We start from the raw sequence: 23,468 nt of genomic DNA on the forward strand, positions 1-23,468 counted from the left end.
TTTTTGCAAGAAAGGAACGCGACCCGCTATATGTAAGACTTTCCTTATGTTATGGTCTTTGTTTTTCACTCAAGAGTAATGTTACGCGACTAAACTTGTAGACAAAATTTTATAAATTAAATAACATGAAAATTGATGATTGGACTATTACTTAAGCATTGATAAATGTGTTCATTTTATATTAGTGACACATCATTTAGTTTGTAAATTTTGTTTAACGGACGTGCCAGTGTCACATAGGTGCCGAAGGGTACAAGGGTCTAAAATTTGAGTGCATAATTGCAAAATCTCTTGATTTCATGTGGTAATTTCACAAAAATGAAAATGTTTTAGGTGCTGTTTCTGCAAATCTTCCAACATGGAATGTACCAAAATCATTTCCAACCGGAAGCTCAAACTCAGAAACTGAAACAGCAAAAACTGAACAAGTCACAACAATGGAGAGGGTGAGAGCCAGTAATCGTCTCCTCAGATACTCCTCCAATAAGTCACTCCTTGATCGTCGATTGAATCCCAGTTCTCAGAATTCAATCCACAACTCCCCTTCTGGTAATTCACAATCCAAAAGCTCCAATTTTTCTTATCACTAATTTTTTTATTTATTTAATTTTTGATGTTCTAGCTTTTTTTGTTCGTTTGTTTATTTGTTTATTGATGTTCTAGCTAAAATTGCTATGAAAAATTTAAGGCATGTGATTATTTACTATGGTTGAGAAATGCTTCATTTGGTTGATCGGGGGTGGCATTGAAGAAAATGTAAAGATGAATTTTTGTTTTGTTTTTGGGTTATTGGAGTTCAAAGATTGTGTTTAATTTGTTAAACTAATGATTTTTGGATTAATTTCTGGTAGAAATAATAAGAAATTGAACTCTTGAATAGGTTATTCTCATGGTTTTGTCAACAAGTGTAGAGATTTCCATCTCTACAATGGTAATCACAAGTGGAGTGTCCAGACATGTTTCGGATTCTTAAGATATCGGGGAGAAACTTTTCGGGATTCTGTCGAAAGGGGTTGTCTTGAAAAGGCTTTCCGGTGTCGAGGTTTTGGTTCATTGGCGGCGAAGGTTGAGAGGAACCCGTCTTTTTCGACTTTGAATGCAGATGATATCAGCTATTTTAAGGGAGTACTAGGGGAGAAGACTGTAGTTCAAGAGGAAGAGAGGCTGGCCATTGCAAATACAGACTGGATGCACAAATACAAAGGCTCGAGTAAGCTTCTGCTGCAACCGCAGAGCACTGAGGAGGTTGACTTCTTCCTCTTCAGTAGTCTTATTATTACTATACAAGTTTCCAGGATTCTTTTAACTTTTTAACTTTTAAAAGTGGGACTGGCCTTCTTCCTACCATTGTGGTGAAGTGTGGAAGCATGAATCCCCATTGTTGTGGGTTCGAAGGCTGGTATCCTCAATGGAAATATGATCATACACATACACAAATCCTTGTTCTTCTTTCCAATGAGGTATTACAAAATAGCACTGTTTTAAAAAGCCACTTAGTACTACGGGCTAGTGGTATTCCTCTTCACTTGTAAGGGAGAGGTCTTAAGTTCGATTCTTGCCAAAGGCGAATTTGAACCACATTATTGCTAGCCCATTGTGAAGCTAAGTCCATCCCAATAATATCGTTTTCCCAAACAAAACAAAAAACTTTTTAAAGTGGGAATGTTTTTTGTGCCTATGTCTCATATTGCCTTCGGTATTTTAAAATATATTACCGAATTAAGGGGTTTTATGCATTTATTTCTTCCTTGCAGGTGTCACAAATTCTTAAATATTGTAACTCCAGATGCTTGGCTGTTGTTCCCCAAGGCGGAAATACTGGTCTTGTGGGCGGAAGTGTTCCAGTTTTCGATGAAGTAATGCGGTTTGTTCTGCTTATTTGATGGATGAGTGGTTGCTGATGGCATTTTCTACCATCTGCCTATATATAAAAAACGAAAGCTATATCTGAATGTTTTGTTGTGACAGATTTTTATAGTACGAATAATCTGTGTGGTTTTGTAAAAAAATTTCACCTGAATAGCCTTCGGTGGTGTTATTTTGCAGGTGATTATCAATATGAGTTTGATGAATAACATTATATCTTTTGACCAGGTAGACATGCAGTGATATTTATTTCTTTCTGGCGATCCAACAATTTTTTAAGTCAATTTTACCGATGGTTGCGACAATGGAAATGCATGCTTGTAAAGTAATTTTCTATTGCCAACTTTTCAGGTGAGTGGTATACTGGTATGCGAGGCAGGATGCATATTGGAAAATCTGATTACTTTTTTGGACAACCAAGGGTAAGTATCTATAAGTTATAACTTTCTCTGCTTATAGGACCTGCACTTTCCCAATATCTTTAGCAATATGCTAGGATCAAATGCTATAGAACAGAGATACAATTTTTATTTTTTTAGTTCTATATCCTCCCTTATAACCTCGTCCTGACCTGCCCACTGCCCTTTCCCGTATTCGTAATTAAATGCTTCCTTGTACAATTCTTACCTCTGGTTGTGCAACTTGCTTATAATTCAGTCTTGGCTTATATACTGTTTTGAACTGTTAGATTGTTGTCAGGCACATTTCCCCTCTTTTTAAATTACACCTGATTGAAATCTAGGTAGTTTTGTCCTTGTCATATTTAAGCACTTTGTGCTTCCATTCAGATTTATTATGCCACTGGACTTAGGTGCAAAAGGAAGCTGCCAGATTGGTGGAAATGTTTCAACCAATGCAGGTGGTTTGCGCCTTGTTCGCTATGGATCACTTCATGGAAACGTACTTGGTAAGAAAAACACATAACTTTGATGTTTGACATTCATCTGCTTCAAAAGTCATTGTTTATCTGAGTTTAGAATCCACATAACTTTAACCAATAATTATTGACTTAGGTTACGAATTCTTGTTTTGACTTCTGAAGTATTTTAGAGCTGCTAGAAACTTGGTCATGGTTAATTTTAATGACCTGGTTTGTAGTAATTCTTTTGTCAATAGTTGTTCTGCACTGAAGTATATTTTACCGTATCTTGCAGGTATAGAAGCTGTTTTGGCTGATGGTAATGTTATTAACATGCTTGGAACTTTACGCAAAGATAATACTGGGTATGACCTAAAGCATTTGTTCATAGGTATTTACTGAACACTTCCTTTTTTCTTTCTATGTAGAAGACTGCGGTTCTTTTAGTGAGGATTGCATCTTATAATTTTTGTTTATCACTGACGCAGGAAGTGAAGGATCTTTGGGTATTGTGACCAAAGTTTCTATACTTACCCCTCCAAAGTTATTCTCAGTAAATGTAGCTTTCCTTGCATGCCAAGATTACTTTAGCTGTCAAGTAAGATAGTTTCGTTGCACCGGAAATTCTCATCCTTCTTCATAAGTTTTACTAAATTAAGCCCAGTAGGATGCAGATGTTGATACCCAGTTATTGTTTTTCCTGTCTAATGTTTATCAGAAACTTCTAGTGGAAGCAAAGAGGAAGCTTGGGGAGATTCTATCGGCTTTTGAATTCTTGGATAGCCAGTCACTGGATTTGGTCAGCTTTCTGTGACCAATTACATCATTTCTTTACTAGTGCATATCAGGCTTTCATCTTCAGGCTTCATCTTTCTTCTTTGACTACCAAAGTATATTACCTCTTCTATTTTGACTTCGATGACAATAAGCTCCGGTACAAATATCAAGTGCATAGCATTGGGAAAGTTGGATAATTTGTGCAACGAAATTTGGCTGTTTTTGGACATAGCCTGAAACATTGACCAAAGAAGAAGAAGGCATAACATAGAAAACCCTGCTGCCTTATCACTGTTTCATTGAAGCTTATTATACTTTACGTAACAGGTTCTGAATCACTTGGATGGCATCCGGAATCCATTACCTCCCACAATGCACAACTTTTATATTTTGATTGAGACAACAGGCAGTGATGAAACTTATGACAGGTTGGCATCTTTTTCTTTATTCACCTGCTTGAGTGACAGAGCTTTTACCCTCACTTATATTATTTTTCTTTAGCATTGAGGTCTAGTTCCTCACATCTAATTCTGAAATGAATTGTGGTTAAAAAAGATGAGACTGAGACGCCACTGAAAATATAATCTCCACAGTATCTTTGGTTTGTAATTAACAACAAGCAGGATGCGAATATTTATATAAAACTACGTGAGTTGTTTGGATACAGACAGAAGCTTGAAGCCTTCCTACTATATGCAATGGAAGCTGGTTTGGTTTCTGATGGTGCTCTAGCACAAGACATAAACCAAGCATCATCATTCTGGCGTATTCGTGAGGTATATTTTCTCCTATTGTGGTTAACGAATGCGATGCTTTGCATTCGACAGTCAGGAGTCTGATACGTAATGTTCATATAGAAACTACTTTTTTCTCTCTGCTAAGCCCGCATTTTACTCTCTATTCCCAGCTATTGTAGTCGACAGTTGATACTAAAAGTTCATTTTTCTGGTTGACTGTCTTTAGCTCAATAAAAAAAGCTCTATCATTTTCTTGTCATTAATAGCTATTTAATACAAGAAGCAATAATTTCGGCCATCATGTCATTAAAATCTTCATGGATCGTCTTCGCCTCAAATAATTTTTTTTCATATACACGAAGAAGCAAATATTTCCATCTTTTCTTAAACATCCTAAGTAGGTCCTTCAGTCGGTCTTCTATTTGTGGTGGCAGGGAGTACCAGAAGCTTTGATGAAAGCAGGAGCTGTTTACAAATATGATCTATCATTACCTGTTGAAAAGATGTATGATCTTGTCGAGGAAATGAGAAAAAGACTTAGTAAGGAAATGCATCTTGTTTGCTTATGATATGTGAAATATTTCTCAGCTTCTTGCTGCAGTGGCCATGTGACCTATTTAGGGTTGGGCGGTTAGGTTGTGGACGTAATGTGATCTTGCGATATCTATATTTCTTTGTATTTTGAGGTTAGTATTTTATATAATTATTTTTAAGTTTTAAGTTTTTGTATTTTAAATGTTTAGGTGATTCAGCTAACGTAGTTGGATATGGCCACCTTGGAGATAGTAATTTGCATCTCAATATTTCAGCTCCACAGTACGATGATAGGGTAAGTTCCTTCTACCTTTAGTTAAAGAGCTACTTATATATTTAATTTATTGCGGTGTATTTAATATCTTCAACGAATTAGCAGATTTTGACACAAATTGAACCATTTGTCTACGAGTGGACGTCTAAGCACCGTGGGAGCATTAGTGCAGAGCATGGCCTTGGACTGATGAAAGCTAATGAGATTTTCTACAGCAAGCCAACTGCTACGGTGAGTGTTATTTAAAATGAGATGGAGAGTGACCTGCTTGGTTTCCCTCTGTTTCCTGCTTCAAAAATGTGCAGTTTCTTTATAGAAATGTGTGAACATATGATCTACGTGGACAGGTGACACTGATGGCTTCCATCAAGAAAATGCTGGACCCGAAAGGGATACTCAACCCATACAAAGTTCTTCCGCACTCCTTTAGTTCCAGCTGAATTAAGGTTTGTGAATAATCTTTTCCGTTCTTAATGTTTATGCAATTATTTCCTCAAGACTGGTCTTGCATTGGTTTGTGAATCTAATATGTGTAGAGCAAAAATGGCCACTGACGACTCAAAGCCAAAACACGGAATTTAGAGCTGACAAACTATGATGGACAACATTTTCCAGAACATTGGATTCGATGTTCTATAAAAATCTCATGTAACTAAAATTGAGAAACAAGATATCCAACTTGCTACGAGTCTTATATCCTGAATTGTAACTGCTTACCGAATAATGTAGCTCAAGCTTTTAGAGTTAATACTTTGTGCAGATGAAACCGAGGCTTTCATCATCTTTACCCTCGAGTTGTCTCTTGTCCATTGCAACTTTACACAGCTAACTCATGTTTATGTCAACGGTTCAGTCGCTCTGGCACCCTCGAACTCCTGCTGCTAAATTTCAAATCCTAGCTCATGGCGCTCGCAAGCCAATATCACAGTTTTCGTCTCCAGAGGTTGAATCTTCCCAACAACAATTCCTTCGAATTGGAATAGCTTGTTCTCATATTATGGGATTATGCTTAGTGCATGGTGCTTGCACTTGAGGATTGTATGCTTCATTTCTTGGTGTGAGTTAAGGCCATTGCCTTGGGTTGCCACTTTCGTTGTACCAGTAATAAGTGGGAGTTCTTAGCTTCTGAAAATAATATAAATCAAAAGTTATTGGCTATGGCAAAGCGCGACGCCTTTAAACATTACACGATTCTGAAATCGCATTGAAACATGACACGATTTGATCGTTACTCTTAAGATAATTCTGATCAATGGTTATGATGAGGAGAGGAAAAGAATACTTGTAATGGGTGTTAAGACCATCTCCAACTGAAGGATCCAGAGGGCTAAAGAGCTGAAAATAGACTGAAAACCGTCTCCAACTGAGGGTTAGGCCAAAGGGCTTGTGGGCCCCGTTGGACAAAAAAAGGCCAAAGGGCCAACTAGCTGGCCCAATCCAGCTAGCCCCGGGTCGGGCTAGATTTGTCATTATTCTTGTCAATTTATTTATTTAATTTTTTTTTGGGCCAAATTTTTTTTTATGAATTTGACTTGTAGTTTTTAAATTTAAGTTGTTGTAGTTTTTTAATTTAAATAATAAATTATGTTTGGCCTTATGACCCTTTGGCTCTCAGTTTGAGACGATTTTTTATGACAGTGCTAAAACGAGCCCTATGACCCTCGGTTGGAGATGGAGGCAAATATGGCCATGTACTGTTCATTAAAATATTAATATCTTGGAGGGCCAGAAGGCTAAAACAAGTCATTTGACCAGCCTTCAGTTGAAGATGGCCTAATAATCAAACATTGGAAGATTGAATTCCCAATGGACAAATTGTCCGGGAACATTCCATTAATCAAGGTAGTAGTATGCTTGTAACGACTCGTCCTCAAATATTTCGGTTTTTATAATTTTATAGCATGAATTTATGAAAATGCCCTTCGGGGAAAAAAACATTGATTTTTGTTAACTGTTGTGTCGTGTCACGTAGGGTTCTTTTCCTTGGCGTATCCTTATAGTGCTTGTCGTTACGAACGCGTAGGCGCGAACGGAATCAGTTTGGAGCAAAAATGAAGCTCTACGAATCTTTGAACGTAATGGCATTTTGGTAATTTTTCAAATAGAGATATTTTTCACTTCAGACCACTCCCAGGCTGACACGTGGCAGGTTTTCTCCCAGGGTGCTCTTTTCTCCTCCCGTGACTTCTCTCTCTAGAAATCTCTTCTCTCATCTTCACTCTTTCTCTCTCTTTCTCTCAGCCTTTTCTCATCTCTCTCTATGTGCAAATGCAGAGATCATGCCGCACCACACCTTTCTTCGGCGAGCCACCCTACAGACCACCACCTCAACTCAAAGTTCTCTCTCTCATTAACTCTCTCAAATTCTCTTAGCTACCTCTCTCTCTCTCTCATTCTCTGTAAACAGACATGCCACATCACCACCATGACTTGTTTCGGTGAGAACCTCACGGACTCTCTCCCCGGTGATCGATGATGGACTCACGAACCCAAAACAGGCCGAGAAACCCCTTGTTTTCCCTTTCTCCCTCGCTGCATAGAACCATCACTGTGCAAAACCACAGCCGATGAGTTATCACCGTCCTCCACGAAGGTAAGTCACGAACCATCCTTCGATCTTTTTCCCAGATGGTCTAGATTACTTAGTTGTTGAATAAAAATGGTTTTGGTGAAAGTTTAAACACGAAAATAACTCGGGGAAGCGTTTTCCAGATTTTTCGGCGAGGTCCAACGGCTTTCGAGCCATTTTTCGGCCAGCTCCGGTGGCATCTTAGTCCCATTTAGGTATATTCCGAATCTTTGTCTTCCTAGCTTTAATTTGGTTCTTAAATGGTGAGTTATGATTAAGATTAAAAGCTAAAGGGAGTCGGCGAAGTTTTCCGGCCAAAATTTCTAGTTTCTGACTTTCTTCTTCATGGGTCCGGCCGACCCGTGAGCCTAATCGGATCCAACCTGACCCGCAACCCATGATCGGGCCCAACCCAATAAATGGACCCAATCTAATAACCCCGCCCAAACCTTTGGTCTATGTAACCCAAACACTTGGCCTATTAACACTAACCCGGATCCAACCCAGCAATCTAAAACCCAGATTCGGGCTAACCCAGACTCAATGCCCTATTTTCCATGGTTGGCGCGTGGGTAAGTGTAGCGAGCTGTCATGGCCGGTGCGCACACGCGCCACCGCTGAAGGTACTGCAGTGCTAGTGAATTTTTCGACGACTTTTCAGGCGACCCATCTTGGCGCGTGGCCTCCCGAGATCCCTCCTTAGGTTTTTCGACGTGCCGAATCCAAATTTGCTGTCCGTTTTTCCAAATTCTATCGTTTTGATGGAGTCTATTAAATGGCCTCCATTTATGTTTAGGTGCGTCTGTGGGAAATGACATCGTTCTCTCTAGTTCGAGCTGTTCTCCGGCAACAAAATATCTGTGAGTAGACCCCTTCTTAACTTGCATGTTTTTATAAAATGCCAGACTTGCATTCACGAAAAGCATGATTTCATGATTTTATGTTTTATGCACTATTTATGATTTATTGAATTTACATTTTACGAAAGTTTATGAATTATTGGATTTCCGCTTTATGAAATATTACGGATTTACGAATATGGTTTATGATATGATGCTTTGAGCTTTTGAGCTTCAATGATTTGATTTGGAAGGATTATGTTTTACGTTTTCGGTGCTTATCTAGTGAGTTATCATACAACACTTACACACAATCGAGTATGTAGATATCTATGGCCATAGTTGAGGATATTTATGACATACTCCCAGCTTCACTAGCCACGACCAGTGTCGCTGTGTTATGTGTGTGTGTGTGTGTATATATCTATATTTCTTCTTTGGAGTAACTTAAAGTCGTACAGCTTCACCTTCGGGTGATGGACCCTTATATTTCTTCTCTGGTATAACCCAAAGTTGTATAGCTTCACCTCCAGGTGATGGACCCACTATATATACATATATAAGTTTTGTTGATGCACAAAATCGGTGAGGACTTTGGTACAACAGAAAGTGTTAAGTTTGTGACCTTCGCTAGATTGCTTCGGTCACTAGTGTGGATAAGTATGGAAATAGATAGGGACAGGGAAGCAAACACAAGATATACGTGGTCCACCCAGATTGGCTACGTCCACGGAGTAGAGGAGTTCTCATTAATTGTGAAGGGTTTACACAAGTACATAGGTTCAAGCTCTCTTTTAGTGAGTACTAGTGAATGATTTAGTACAAATGACATTAGGAAATATTGTGAGAGAATGATCTTTATTTATAGAAGAAAGTTTATAGTTTCATTTTGACATTGACACGTGTCGTGTTGTGATTGACTTCTGATATTGACACGTGTCGCGCTGTGATTGGCTTCTGATGTCGACACGTGTCGCGCTGTGATTGGCCTCCTGGTTGGATGGAAACTCTTCTGGATCCTTGACGGTATAACGTTGACCGGTGCTCAGTAGTTTCGGGATTGGTCAAGTATGGTACAAACAGTACTCCCCTAAGTTCCCGAGTGATGGAAGCTCATCGGTTGGGGACTTGCAAGATCTAAGCCATTGAGTAATCACGAAACTTTTAAGTACCGAAGTGTGGTATCATTTTCACTTGCCTTATCTGTCTCATACGTAGATGTGGCATCTTTTATGGAATTACTTTTCCTCCATCCAGGGGTGGTATCTTTAACCGATGAAGATGCACAAGGTAATGTATCAATTTCACTTGAAGCTTACTTATAGTTTCGGGCTTGGTCAAGTGTGATACAAACCCTATAGTAGGAGTCCCCCAAGTTGCTGAGTTAGGAGATTTGCCGAAAGAGGTAACAGACAAGGTAAGCAATCAGACTTCCAAGCAAGCAACCTGGATCGGAGGTTCAACTTCGGCTTTTGGTTGATTGTTCTCATTCTCCTTGTGTTGTAAACAGCAACAAGGATAAAAAGAAGCAAATGAAGAAGAAATGATATGAGATACTTTTGCTTTTGAAGAAGTAACTTTCCACAGGCTTATTCTTGAACTAGGCTGAAGGGTTTTCTGGTTTCTTCCAGAGTATAAGGCCGACTCAAGAATTTGAGGGTCAAAACAAGTCCATCAAATCAAGAGTGCGTTCGACCTTCATGATATGAGATACTTTTGTTGTTGACGAAGTAATAGATGAATCGGCACGTGTTCTGTTGCGCTTGTCTTCACATGCTTCCTTGTATCCTTCTCACTTGCCCTATCTGTTCCTCAGGCAGATGCGATATCTTTTCTGGAAGCATAAGATGTTGAAAATGAGTACTCGAAAGCAATGCCAGGTAAGTAATCAGGCAAGGGGTTCCAGGCAGTCAGTTTCTGACTGGAAGCTTGATTCCAAGTGCTAATTGATTGCTCTATTTCTCATTGTCTTGCAGGTAAGAACAAGGGCAAAGGAAAAGACAGGGAAAAAGCATGATATGGGATACTCTTGCTTTTGACCCTGATGATATGAGATACTGTTGCTCTGGTGTGGCTGGTTTGCATAGGTATTATTGGGGGGGAGGAAAGCTGAGTATTTCGAGAGGCTTCGTTGAGAGTGCCCTCTCAGATATAAGGAAGGGTTGAGCATTTTTGCAGGTCTGCCTGTCCGTGGAGGATGAAGGTTTAAATGTATAGGAGTCTCCCTAACAACAAGTAGTAATGTTATTCCTTTACCCTTCTTGGTCGTAGCAATGTAGTGGGAGCTGCAAGCTTCACGTGTTTTAACTTTGTCAGAGCACTTTGAAAAAGTGGTATATAGTATCTGGAAAGCTGATGTTGCGTATGAAGATTGCAGACAAGCTTTATCCAAGGAAATCTGGCTCTTGAAGTTTGGAGAGCGGTGCCTTTTTAGTTTTCGAACAAGCAATCCTGTCGGGGATCTGGCTCTCGAGATTCGGAGAATGGTGCCTTTTCGATTTTTGAGAAAGCAATCTTGTTGGGAGTCTGGTTCTTGAGATTCGGAAAGCGGTGCCTTTTCGATTTTTGAGAAAGTAATCATGTTGGGAGTTTGACTATCGAGATTTTGAGGGCGATGCCTCTTCGATTTTTAAGCAAGTAATCCTATTTGGAGTCTGGCTCTCGAGATTTGGAGAGCAGTGCCTCTTCAATTTTTGAGCAAGTAATCTTGTTTGGAGTGTTTTCTTGAATGTGAGTAAAGGTTGGGCATTTTTGCCAGTCTGCCTTGCCACGGAGCACGGAGGTTGACACACATAGGGATTTTTTCAGTTATCAAGTAGTGGTGTTGTTCCTTTACCCTTGTGGGTAATAGTAGGGTAGCTGGACCTTCAAAATTATGTGTTTAAACTTTGTCAGAGATCTTTGGCAAACTTATATGTGGTACCCGATGAGCTGATGTTGCGTGTGAAGAGTGGTGCCTATTCGAAATTCGAAGAGTGGTGCCTCTTCGATTTTTGAACCAATGGCCCTGTTGCCATTTCTTTTATAATGGCACCAATTATGGCAAAAAGTACATTCAGAGAGTTATTGCTTGTAGGAATTTTTCCCTTATTTTTGTACTTAAGAGATTTATTGCACCTCATTTCTCCTTCATCATTTCTGAGAATGTCTGGTCCATCCGATCGTCGTTTTGACTTGAACTTTGGTGAAGAGGCAGCCATGCCTTTTCAAGACAACATATGGCGCCCATCCTTCTTATCCTCTACTGGTCATTTTACCGTTGGGGACTCTGTTATGAAGAATGATATGATCGCTGCGGTGGTGGCCAGGAACCTTCTCACTCCTAAAGATAACAGACTACTTTCCAAACAGTCTGATGAGTTGGCTGTTAAGGATTCTCTGGCTCTCAGTGTCTAATATGGCCCAACGCCTATTTGCTCGAACCCGCCAAGTTGAATCATTGGCGACTGAAGTGATAAGTCTCAAACAGGAGATCAGAGGGCTCAAGCATGAAAATAAACAGTTGCACATGCTCGCACATGACTATGCTACAAACATGAAGAGGAAGCTTGACCAGCTGCAGGGATCTGGTGGTCAGATTTTACTTGATCATCAGAGGTTTGTGGGTTTGTTCCAAAGACATTTATTACCTTCGTCTTCTGGGGCTGTACCGCGTAATGAAATTCCAAATGATCAACCTTCGGTGCCTGCTCCTTCTAGGGTTCTGCCCAATACTGAAGCTCTGAATGATCACCCTTCGCTGCCTCATCTTTCTGGGTCTCTGCCGACTGCTGAAACTTCTCCTAAGCAACCTTTGTGAAGGATCTCTCTTGTTTGTTTATTTTGATTTATGTATATGTACATATTTGTAACTTATCGAAGATATCAATAAACAAGCTTTGCTTCATTTCAACGTATTGTGTTAAATACACCAAGGCCTTCTTCACTAAGTTCTTTGAATTTTTTCTTTTGTTGAAGCTTGTATGTTGAAGCTTTGTGAGTGAAGCTTGTATGTTGAGGTAGTGCTCCCTTAATTTCCCGAGTGAGGAAAACTTCTCGGTTGGAGACTTGAAAAATCCAAGTCACTGAGTGGTTGTGAGACTTTCTAGTATCAAGGTACAGTAGCATATGGTAGGAGTCCCCCAAGTCTCCGGTCGAGGGAGTTGACGAATGAGGCATTTCCTTTCTAAGTGGTAGCCTAAAACTCCTCCTTCATATATATTTGTTATGAAAGTTGTTAGGCCCAAAGAAAAGGAGGCCTAGGCAATTTTTTTTTCTTCGAATTTTTGAATTTTCAAATTTTTGAATATATATATATATATATATATATATATATATATATTAAGCTTTGTAAGTGAAGCTTTGGTGTTGAAGTTTTGTAGGTGAAGCTTTGAGGTTGAAGCTTTGTTGGGTACCATGAATTGATTTTGCTTCACACTATCTTGATCAAGATAGTGAGAAGCTTTTGTAGGTTAAGCTTTTGTGTTGAAGCTTTGTAGGTGAATCTTTTGTAGGTAAAGCTTTTGTGGGTGAAACTTTTGTGGTGGGTTAAGCTTTTGTTGGTGAAGCTTTTGTGGGTGAAGCTTTTGTGGTGGGTGAAGCTTTTGTGGGTGAAGCTTTTTGTGGTGAAGCTTTTGTGGGTGAAGCTTTTGTGGGTGAAGCTTTTTGTGGTGAATTTTTTATGGGTGAAGCTTTTGTAGGTGAAGCTTTTGTGGGTCAAGCTTTTGTGGGTTAAACTTTTGTGGGTGAAGTTTTGTGGGTGAAGCTTTTGTGGGTGAAGTTTTGTAGGTTAAGCTTTTGTGGGTGAAGCTTTTATGGGTGAAGATTTTATGGGTGAAGCTTTTGTCGGTGAAGCTTTTGTGGGTGAAGCTTTTGTGGGTTAAGCTTTTGTGGGTGAAGCTTTTGTGGGTGAAGTTTTGTGGGTGAAGCTTTTGTGGGTGAAGTTTTGTAGGTTAAGCTTTTGTGGGTGAAGCTTTTATGGGTGAAGATTTTGTAGGTGAAGCTTTTGTGGGTGAAACTTTTGTGGGTGAAGCTTTTGTAGGTGAAGCTTTTGTGGGTGAAACTTTTGTGGGTGAAGCTTTTGTGGTCAAGCTTTTGTGGTCAAACTTTTATGGGTGAAGCTTTTGTGGGTTAATCTTTTGTGGGTGAAGTTTTATGGGTGAAGCTTTTGTGGGTCAAACTTTTGTGAGTGAAACTTTTGTGTTGAAGCTTTGTAGGTGAAACTTTGGAGTTGAAACTTTGTAGGTGAAGTTTTTGTGTTGAAGCTTTGTAGGTGAAGCTTTGGTGTTGAAGCTTTGTAGGTGAAGCTTTGGAATTGAAGCTTTTGTTGGGTACTATGAATTGATTTTGCTTCACACTATCTTGATCAAGATAGTGTGAAGCTTTTAAGAATTTATAATTGTCCTCCATTGATGAAGCTTTTGTGGTGAAGCTTTATTGGGTACCATGAATTGATTTTGCTTCACACTATCTTGATTAAGATAGTGTGAAGTTTTTGAGAATTTGTAGTTGTCCTCCATTGATGAAGCTTTGTTGAATTTCCCAATTTTTTTTTTTTTTTTGAAAACTAGAAATTTGTTGAATTTCCCAATTTCCTTTTTTTGTTTTTTTGGGAAACTAGAAATTTGAAAATGTGGGAGAGACAACATATACAAATTTTGTTTCCACACTGTTGAGCAAGAGATTGTGATGCAAGCCACACCTTGTAGTAGTCGAAGGTTTGGATGAACCATATAAATTGAATTTGCTTCGAACAGTCTTGATAAAGAGTGTGTGAAGCTTTCTATGAGTTGTAGTTGCCCTTTATTGATGAAGTTTTTGTTGGCACCATAAATTGGTTTTGCTTCACACTGTCTTGATCAAGAGTGTGTGAAGCTTTTGAGAATTGTGGTTGCCCTCTATTGATGAAGCTCTTGTTGGCACCATAAATTGGTTTTGCTTCACACTGTCTTGATGAAGAGTGTGTGAAGCTTTTGAGAATTATGGTTGAACTCATTTGATGAAGCTCTTGTTGGCACCATAAATTGGTTTTGCTTCACACTGTCATGATCAAGAATGTGTGAAGCTTTTGAGAATTGTGGTTGTCCTCCATTGCTGAAGCTCTTGTTGGCACCCTAAATTGGTTTTGCTTCACACTGTCTTGATCAAGAGTGTGTGAAGCTTTTGAGAATTGTGGTTACCCCTATTGATGAAGCTTTTGTTGGCACCATAAATTGGTTTTGCTTCACATTGTCTTGATCAAGAGTGTGTGAAGATTTTGAGAATTGTGGTTACCCTCCATTGATGAAGCTCTTGTTGGCACCATAAATTGGTTTTGCTTCACATTGTCATGATCAAGAATGTGTGAAGCTTTTGAGAATTGTGGTTGTCCTCTATTGCTGAAGCTCTTGTTGGCACCCTAAATTGGTTTTGCTTCACACTGTCTTGATCAAGAGTGTGTGAAGCTTTTGAGAATTGTGATTACCCCTATTGATGAAGCTTTTGTTGGCACCATAAATTGGTTTTGCTTCACATTGTCTTGATCAAGAGTGTGTGAAGATTTTGAGAATTGTGGTTGCCCTCCATTGATGAAGCTCTTGTTGGCACCATAAATTGGTTTTGCTTCACACTATCTTGATAAAGAGTGTGTGAAGCTTTTGTACGAGTTGTGGTTGAACTTCTTTGATGAAGCTCTTGTTGGAACCATAAATTGGTTTTGCTTCACACTGTCTTGATCAAGAGTGTGTGAAGCTTTGTACGAGTTGTGGTGTTTGCATTGTTACAGAGGGGAAATGTCTGAAGCAGATGCAAAAGGGCTGAATAGCTTGATCTTCGTATGCCATGCACTGAAGTTGTTGTTGGCTTGTAATAAGACTTTGTTGGTGACTATACCTCTTGTTGGGCATAAGTGCTCCTCTAGTTGAGTTGTCAAGCCTGAGGGTTTTTGATTATTTGTGATTGCTAGGAGTTCACATGTACAAGTTGTACCACTCGTCTTCTGGTAGGTGGAATGAATGGTGAGTTTATTTCATCACTTGGTTGGTGGTACGAATGTAAGTTCCTTCATCACCTTTCATCACATTTCATCACCTGGTTGGTGGCACGATGATGAGTTCCTTTTTCACCTGGTTGGTAGCATGAATGGCAAGTTGCCAAATGATATTAGAGTACGGGTTGTACATTTCATCACCTAGTTGGTGGCATGAAAGAGAGTATGAGTTGTACATTTCATCACCTGGTTGGTGGTATGAAGATGAGTTCCTTCTTCACCTGGTTGGTGGCATGAGTGGCAAGTTGCCAAATGATATTAGAGTACTGGTTAGACATTTCATCACGTGGTTGGTGACATGAAGGAGAGTACGAGTTGTACATTTCATCACCTGGTTGGTGGCATGAATGACAAGTTGCCAAATGATATTAGAGTACGGGTTGTACATTTCATCACCTGGTTGATGGCATGAAGATGAGTTCCTTCTTCACCTGGTTGGTGGCATGAGCGGCAAGCTACCAAATGATATTAGAGTACGGGTTGTACATTTCATCACCTGGTTGGTGAGAATAAGGGCAAGGTGTCTAGGTACATTGTAGCAAGTGTCGAATGACACAAAGTATGTTGAACCCTTTCAAAGCATAGTTGGCTTATGTATGAATGTATTGGAATGTATGATTGAACGAATATACTGTGAAGCTGTTCGTTTATTTGTATAATCTTGTTGACATATACTTAGACTTTGTTTCATGTTGAAACTTTGAACCCGAGTGTTTCATTGCTAGGAATGTAAGAGGATTAGGATCGAGTTGTCTAAATCACCTCTTTATTGAATTCATGCCAAATAGTCTTCGTTAGATAGGATGTCGAATGGCTGAAGCTTAACACTTGTACAATGTGAGTTTATTTGTAATAGTACTTCAAGTGATCAGCGTTCCATGGATGGCAAAGGGTCTTGTCATCGGAGCTTCTAAGCTTGTAGGAGCCAGGGTGACTAATGCCAATAACTTCAAACGGTCCATCTCAGTTTGAACTAAGTGTTCCTTCACTCGAGACTCTGTCGCAGAGTAATCTTTTCTTCAATACCCAGTCCCCCACTTTCAAAGAACGAGGTTTGACCTTTGAGTCATAGTAGTTGGAGATGCGCTGCTTGTAGGCGACATTCCTCAAGTGAGCTTGGTTTTTGTGTTCCTCGACTAGATCTAAGTTGAGGGTAAGTTGTTTGTCATTTTTGCTTTGCACGTAGTTTTGAACTCTGAATGTTGCTTGCTCAAACTCTACTGAGACAACTGTCTCTGTACCAAATGCAAATGAGAATGAGGTTTCTCCTGTTGATGTTCGATACGAAGTGCGGTATGACCAAAGAACTTGGGGTACAAATTCTGGCCAACAACCTTTAGCCTTGTCCAAGCTGGTTTTCAAAGTTCGTTTAATTATTTTGTTGATGGCTTCAACTTGTCCATTAGACTGGGGATGAGCTAGGGAGGCAAAACATAAGTTGATGTTGAACTTAGAGCAGAACATCCTGAACTTATTGTTGTCGAACTGTCGCCTGTTGTCAGTGACTATCGCATTGGGAATGCCGAATCTGCAAAGGATGTTCTTCCATACGACGTCTTCTATTTTTACCTCAGTAATGGTTGTCAAGGGTTGTACTTCGGCCCACTTTGTGAAGTAGTCAACTGCAACGATTGCATAAAGAACCTTGCCCTTCCCTACAGGCATTGGGCCGATTAAATCAAGTCCTCATTGGGTGAAAGGCCAATAGCTAATCATAGGAGTGAGCAGCTGGAGATGGGAGTGAGGAATAGTTGCGTAGCGTTGACACTTATCACATAAGCATGATATTCTGATGGCATCTTGGTGGAGTGTTGGCCAGTAATATCCTCGACAAAAAGCCTTGTGTGCTAGGGATCGAGATCTAGCATGATCTCCGTAGACTCCTTCATGTATTTCCCGAATGACAGTTTCTGCCTCTGCGAGCGTAAGGCATCTTAGGTATGGTAGGTTAAAACCCCGCTTGTAGAGTTGGTCATTAATGATCAAGTAACGGGTAACCTTGTATCGAATCTGCTTAGCTTTGACCTTTTCATTTGGAAAGGTGCCATGAGCAAGGAATCTATAAATCGGGGTAATCCAACTATCCCCATGTTGTAAGTTGCACACTTTCGCAGCCATGGTGCTTGGTGCTGCCAACAATTCGACCTGAATTTTTCTCCCAATCTTGTCTTCCATTGCTGAGGTGAGGCGAGCCAAATCATTTGCATGACTGTTTCCTGCTCGAAGAATTTGGGTAATCTAGTAGTGGAAGTGCTTGAGTAACAATTGTGTTTGTGCCAGATATGCTGCCATGAAGCTATCCTTAGCGTCAAAGTTGTTGGTGACCTGGTTAACCATCAATTGGGAGTCACTGAAGATATCAATTCGTTTAACCCTAAGGTGTTTGGCAAAACGTAAGCCTCCTAGGAGGACTTCATACTCGGCCTCATTGTTCGACGCCTTGAATTTGAAACGAAGAGAATACTCTATCGCCACTTTGTCAGGGGTCGTACGAACTAGTCCTGCTCCACAACCCTGTTGGTTGGACGAGCCATTAACATATAGACTCCATGCTTGGGCTGTTGGTTCTATTTTCTGAGTTTCCGAAAGTAATAAAACCACTTCTTTAAGCGTAGAAACAATGTCAACATGATATGTGAAGTCGGCGATGAAGTCTGCCACTGCTTGGCTCTTCTCAGCTGGCTTTGGTTGGTAAGAGATGTCAAACTCACCCAATGCTATCGCCCATTTGATCATTCACCCGGAAGTGTCAGGACTTTGAAGTATTTGTCGAAGAGGATGATTGGTAAACACGATGATGAAGTGTGCTTGGAAGTAAGGGTGAAGTTTTCGAGCAAACATGACCAATGCTAGAGCCAATTTCTTAATGTTGGAGTATCGTGTCTCCGCATCTTGTAAGCCCTTGCTAGCGTAGTAGACAGACAGTTCGACATTACCATCATTTCGAATGAGAATGAAACTTACTGCTGAAGCCGATACCGACAGATAGATAATGAGAGTGTCACCAACCTTAGGTTTGGAGAGCAGAGGGGTTTTACTCATGTAGTCTTTGAGGTTCTTGAATGCCTCAACACATTCATCAGTCTATGTAATGTACTTCTTACTTCCCTTAAGTGTTTTGAAGAAAGGAGCACATTTGTCTGTAGCCTTAGAGATGAACCTAGTTAAGGCTGCCACCTTGCCAGTAAGGCTTTAGATGTCTTTTGAAGCTACCGGTTCCTTCATGTCGATGATTGCTTTGATCTTCTCGGGATTTACCTCAATGCCTCGTTGGCTTCTCATGAAGCCTAAGAATTTGCCAGAGCCTACGCTGAAGGCACATTTGTTGGGGTTCAACCTCATTCGATACCTCTTCAGAATGGTGAAAGTTTCAGATAGGTTGGTGATATGTTGGTCAGCATGTTTACTTTTGAATAGCATATCATCAACGTAAACTTTCATGCTCTTCCCAATTTGTTCGGCGAATATTGAATTGATCAATCTCTGATAAGTCGCTCCTGCATTCTTTAGGCCGAATGACATGACTTTATAGCAATATAGTCCCCTGTCAGTAGTGAAGGTTGTGTGTTCTTGGTCCGGAGGGTTTATGATGATTTGGTTGTATTCTGAGTAAGCATCCATAAAGCTCAGGAGTTCACACCCTGCCGTAGAGTCTATAAGTCTGTCTATGAGATGAAGAGGAAAACTATCATTCGGGCATCCTTTGTTTAGGTCGGTGTAATCGACACACATTTTCCACAAGACCTTTTGGAGCAGGAGAGTTTCCTTGGTCGGATTCTTCTTAACAAGGACAACATTTGCTACCCAAGTTGGATAATTGACTTCACGGACGAAGCCTATGCCTTTGAGTTTTTCAACTTTTACCTTCATTGCCTCGTACCATTCAGCGTCATAGGATCTTCGCTTCTGTCTCACTGGCTTGGTCTTGGGGTCAATACTTAAGCGATGACAGATGATATCGAAAGAGATGTCTGGCATGTCCTCGTATGACCAGGCGAAGACTTCAATGTTCTCTTGCAAAAAAAGAGATCAATGCCAACCGAATATGTGGTGACAAGGTGGTGCCAATCTTCACAATACAATCCGGATAATCTTTTGAGATAAAGACCTTCTCCAACTCTTCAGCGGGTTGTGCTTTCTGGGGGAAAGAGTCATCTTGAGGATCGTCGGGTTGACTGTTGCCACCGTGAAGATCCAAGTTGGCTTCGTTTGGGCTGGTCTTTATGACTTGGTCATGTATAGAAAAGGTTTCCTTGGGCACAGGTAGGTGTTGTTGCTTAACCTAAGTGTTGTAACATGATCGTGCACTAAGTTGATCTCCTATGATGTAACCATTGCCATAGGGGGTTGGAAATTTCATCAACAACACATGTGTAGATACCATGGCCTTGATATCATTGATGCATGTGCGTCCCACGATGACATTGTATGCCATTGGGCAATCAACCACCAGGAAGTTAGTGGTAATGGTAGCTGTGTAAGGGCCCGTACTAATGGTGAAAGGTAAATGTATGCTCCCCAAAGGTTTCACGATATCACCAGAAAAGCTTATCAGAGGAGAAATCAAGCGATCGAGCAAGTGTTCAGCTACATTAAGTGCCCTGAAAGCTTCAGCAAACATGATATTGACCGAAGCCCCCGTTTCTACCAGGATTCGTCGTACTTCAAAGTTGTCTATGTGAGCTTCCACGATTAGTGGGTCATTGTAAGGGTATATGATACCTCTTTCTTCCTCAGGGTAAAAACATATTGGATCACAGTTAGGCTTTTAATACTTGCCTCCCCTGATGTCTTCCACATGAAACACTTGGTGACCAGGCCTTAAAGCTCGTTCGCTGTTTTTCATGGCTCTGTTGGAAGATTCAGATATGGGTGTGCCGCCGCTTATGGAATATATCACATTCACTTGGCGTTGGTTACAGTTATCCCTTGAAGGGTGAAAGAGGAATTGATCAATTTTTCCTTCATGCGCCAAAGCTTCAATATGATCACGAAAGGTGATACACTTCTCGTCGTCATGGCCGTTATGCTCGTGGTAGCAGCAAAACGTGCCCGTGTTCTTCGTAGGCTTGTAACTCGACTGCCTCAGCATTGGCTTAGGTATCAGGTGTGCTATGCTTGGGTAAATGGCCACGCATGTGGCTTTCAAAGGTGTGTATGTCTCATACCTCGGGGTAGGGCCTGTCTTGACACGTGCTTGGTCCACTGTATTGACTGCCTGGGGGCGGGCATTATCATGGCGATACCCTTGGTTATCGCAATAGTGTCCCTTACTCCTTTTACTAAAATGAGACTCGCCGTACTGACTTCTAAGGTATGACTGTCGGAACATCTCTGAGTCCCCTATACCTTCGTGTTTCTTTAGGACTTGTTGCCCCTTCCCCAAATTGGTAGCCGGCCTAGGACATGAGAAGGGACCGAGTCTTTCAGAGACCCTTGGATTATTGATCTTCAAGCTTACATGTATGGGATTGTCTCGACGTTGCTTTAAGAAATCTCGACAGTCACGAAATACGGCTTTCGATCCTTCCACTCCTTCTATAAAGAGATGTCTTCCTCCACTTCTCCTGCTTCGGGTCGAAGCAGCTGGGTTGAGAGAAGTCTCATGTTGATCAATGTTCTAATGATTAGCTTGCTCCTCATCAGGGATACCCATGTCGAAGGAAGGTGACCCTCTGTGTAGGGGGCACCCAAATGTTGGTTGATGTCCACAGGGGTAACGAGCTCGTGTGTTTGAGTACGCCTAATTTCGTGGAACGTCTCAAAGAGCTTCTCATACTGCTCTTAGAGGACCTCATTCTTCATTGCTATCTTGTTGTTCTAAGCTTCTAACTCATAGACTTTAGCTTGAAGAGCAACCCTCTTTCCTTCATTCTTTCGTTGCCTTGCACCAAGTGCAAGAGGGGTGTCATTCTATGTGTTGTGACTTCCTTCGTTCCCCATGTTGAAGAGGGATGCCTGGTCAAAAGAGAGTGTACAAATAGTGGAAACCACCTTGACAAAGCTGAAGAGAGTGGGAATAAGTGTCGTTCCCATAGACGGCGCCAAATGTTGATGCACAAAATCGGTGAAGACTTTGGTACTACAGAAAATGTTAAGTTTGTCACCTTCGTTAGATTGCTCCGGTCATTAGTGTGGATAAGTATGTAAATGGATAGGGACATGGAAACAAACACAAGATGTATGTGGTTCATCCAGATTGGCTACGTCCACGGAGTAGAGGAGTTCTCATTAATTGTGAAGGGTTTACATAAGTACATAGGTTCAAGCTCTCCTTTAGTGAGTACTAGTGAATAATTTAGTACAAATGACATTAGGAAATATTGTGAAAGAATGATCTCTATTTATAGAAGAGAGTTTCTAGTTTCATTCTGACATTGACACGTGTCGTGTTGTGATTGGCTTTTGATGGTGACACGTATCGCGCTATGATTGGCCTCCTGGTTGGAGGGAAACTCTTCTGAGTCATTGACAGTATAACGTTAACTGGTGCTCAGTAGTTTCGGGATTGGTCAAGTATGGTACAAACATGTTTCTTCTTTGGTGTAACCCAGAGTCATACAGCTTCACCTTCAGGTGATGAACCCCTATTTTCTTCACTGGTGTAACCCGGTGTTGTACAGCTTTACCTTTAGGTGATGGTTATGTCTTCGAGCCACTATGATACCCCTAGTTGAGTACATCATTGATGTGATTTACGGATGTTTTGCGGATTTGCCTTCCGGCAACTAGATTACCATTACTGAGCACTGGTTTACACGTACATGTTTTATGAATGTTTTTCATGGCATGCTAGAGTTTTCAGAAAACCTACTATGTAGTACTATATATGTGTTTTCAAAACAGGGGGTTAGTATGTTAAAAAAGAAAATGGTTTTCATATTATTAGTACTATTATTATAAACTTTGGTCAACTCACCTTTTGGTTTTGCGCCCCCTTCAGGAGTTAGAATCGAGGCACAAGATCCCGACGTCAAGACACATTCGCATACATATCTTTGAGTCTTCTCTGTGTAGGATCCACTTTCTTTGTAATCTCATTTATTTTAAAATATTCCTTTTGTACTCTTCTTGATTAGTTGTATGTGATGAACACGTTCCTGCAATTGCATACTTCATTATATTCAAATTTACACATTTTACTTACGTTCTTTCTTTCTATATAACTTGCATGCATGTTCAAATGGTTTCGTCACCCTCGGGTGTCGGCCAGCACGTGTCTACTCTAGTATATGGGAATATCGGGGTTGCGGGGTGTCAATGCTAATCCTAATTACACACGTTGGTTTTCTTTACATGGTAGAAAGATTCAAGGATACTGGTCTTTTTAGGGTTTTATATTAGAGAGTTCTGAACCCTATACCTAGTTTATTTCTACCCACCGTCGGCATTAGGCTAATTCGAATGGCTTAAAGAAATTGATCTTCCTTTAACTGCTGAGTGTGGAACTTCGAACATTACTAAAAGTAATTTTCGAGCAGAAAGTTGCCTCAGCTGCCCCTTAGGTTTGATTTGGTTTTTAATTCGGCCGACCATATAGACTCATCGTTACAACAATAGTTTAAAAACCTCAATGTTAAAAGAGGTTTCAAGTTTTACCAAAAAAAAAAAGAGGCTTCTAAGTTGGAATCTTTCCAAACCGCTGACAAATAATATTGAACCTAATACATGAAGTTGGGTGAAAGTTGAACCTTAGTTAAAATCAAGATCTAAATATATATATCGATATTATCCCGATATTTCTATCGAAATTTCCGTGTTTTTGGATTACCGATATTTCCGATATCATCGATAATTTAGACCTTGATAGGAACTCTATGACTCATGTATCTTATTATGCAATGTATAAAGTGTAAAATATTGTACTAATTCATTATATATAAATGATTATGGTGTTTAAACTTCTTTCATTAATTACTACATATTTTCTACACTCACAATGTTTGCCAGCTCGCTATATAATCAACTTAAATCAGTTAAATCCATCATGCAATGCATTTCCTTCTA

At 40.2% G+C, this 23,468-nt stretch overlaps 1 protein-coding gene across 4 annotated transcripts; it reads left to right on the top strand.

Moving 5' to 3' along the window:
* Positions 1 to 363: 363 nt before the first annotated feature.
* On the top strand, positions 364 to 22,607 carry LOC126604506 (D-2-hydroxyglutarate dehydrogenase, mitochondrial). 4 transcript variants are annotated; one of them, XM_050271780.1, is made up of 16 exons: positions 364 to 549; positions 881 to 1,245; positions 1,755 to 1,856; positions 2,047 to 2,094; positions 2,218 to 2,288; positions 2,655 to 2,773; positions 3,021 to 3,116; positions 3,214 to 3,323; positions 3,444 to 3,524; positions 3,830 to 3,930; positions 4,170 to 4,278; positions 4,674 to 4,779; positions 4,983 to 5,068; positions 5,153 to 5,278; positions 5,395 to 5,493; positions 22,405 to 22,607. In XM_050271780.1, the coding sequence occupies exons 1-15, from the start codon at positions 438 to 440 to the stop codon at positions 5,485 to 5,487; spliced, it is 1,725 nt and encodes a 574-aa protein (XP_050127737.1). In that variant the 5' UTR covers positions 364 to 437; the 3' UTR covers positions 5,488 to 5,493; positions 22,405 to 22,607. The 4 variants fall into 4 exon arrangements, with proteins under 4 accessions (XP_050127737.1, XP_050127736.1, XP_050127734.1 ...); XM_050271779.1 differs by lacking the exon at positions 22,405 to 22,607 and adding an exon at positions 5,808 to 6,212; XM_050271777.1 differs by lacking the exon at positions 22,405 to 22,607 and adding an exon at positions 5,901 to 6,212.
* The last annotated feature ends 861 nt before the right edge of the window (positions 22,608 to 23,468 follow it).

This window comes from Malus sylvestris, chromosome 15, assembly GCF_916048215.2.
Source record: "Malus sylvestris chromosome 15, drMalSylv7.2, whole genome shotgun sequence".
Taxonomy (NCBI): domain Eukaryota; kingdom Viridiplantae; phylum Streptophyta; class Magnoliopsida; order Rosales; family Rosaceae; genus Malus; species Malus sylvestris.

Coding starts and splice junctions, on each gene's coding strand:
- LOC126604506 (XM_050271780.1), top strand. CDS start 438: ATGGAGAGGGTGAGAGCCAGTAATCGTCTCCTCAGATACTCCTCCAAT. Junction 550..880: donor AATCCACAACTCCCCTTCTG/GTAATTCACAAT, acceptor ACTCTTGAATAG/GTTATTCTCATGGTTTTGTC. Junction 4,780..4,982: donor GGAAATGAGAAAAAGACTTA/GTAAGGAAATGC, acceptor TTAAATGTTTAG/GTGATTCAGCTAACGTAGTT.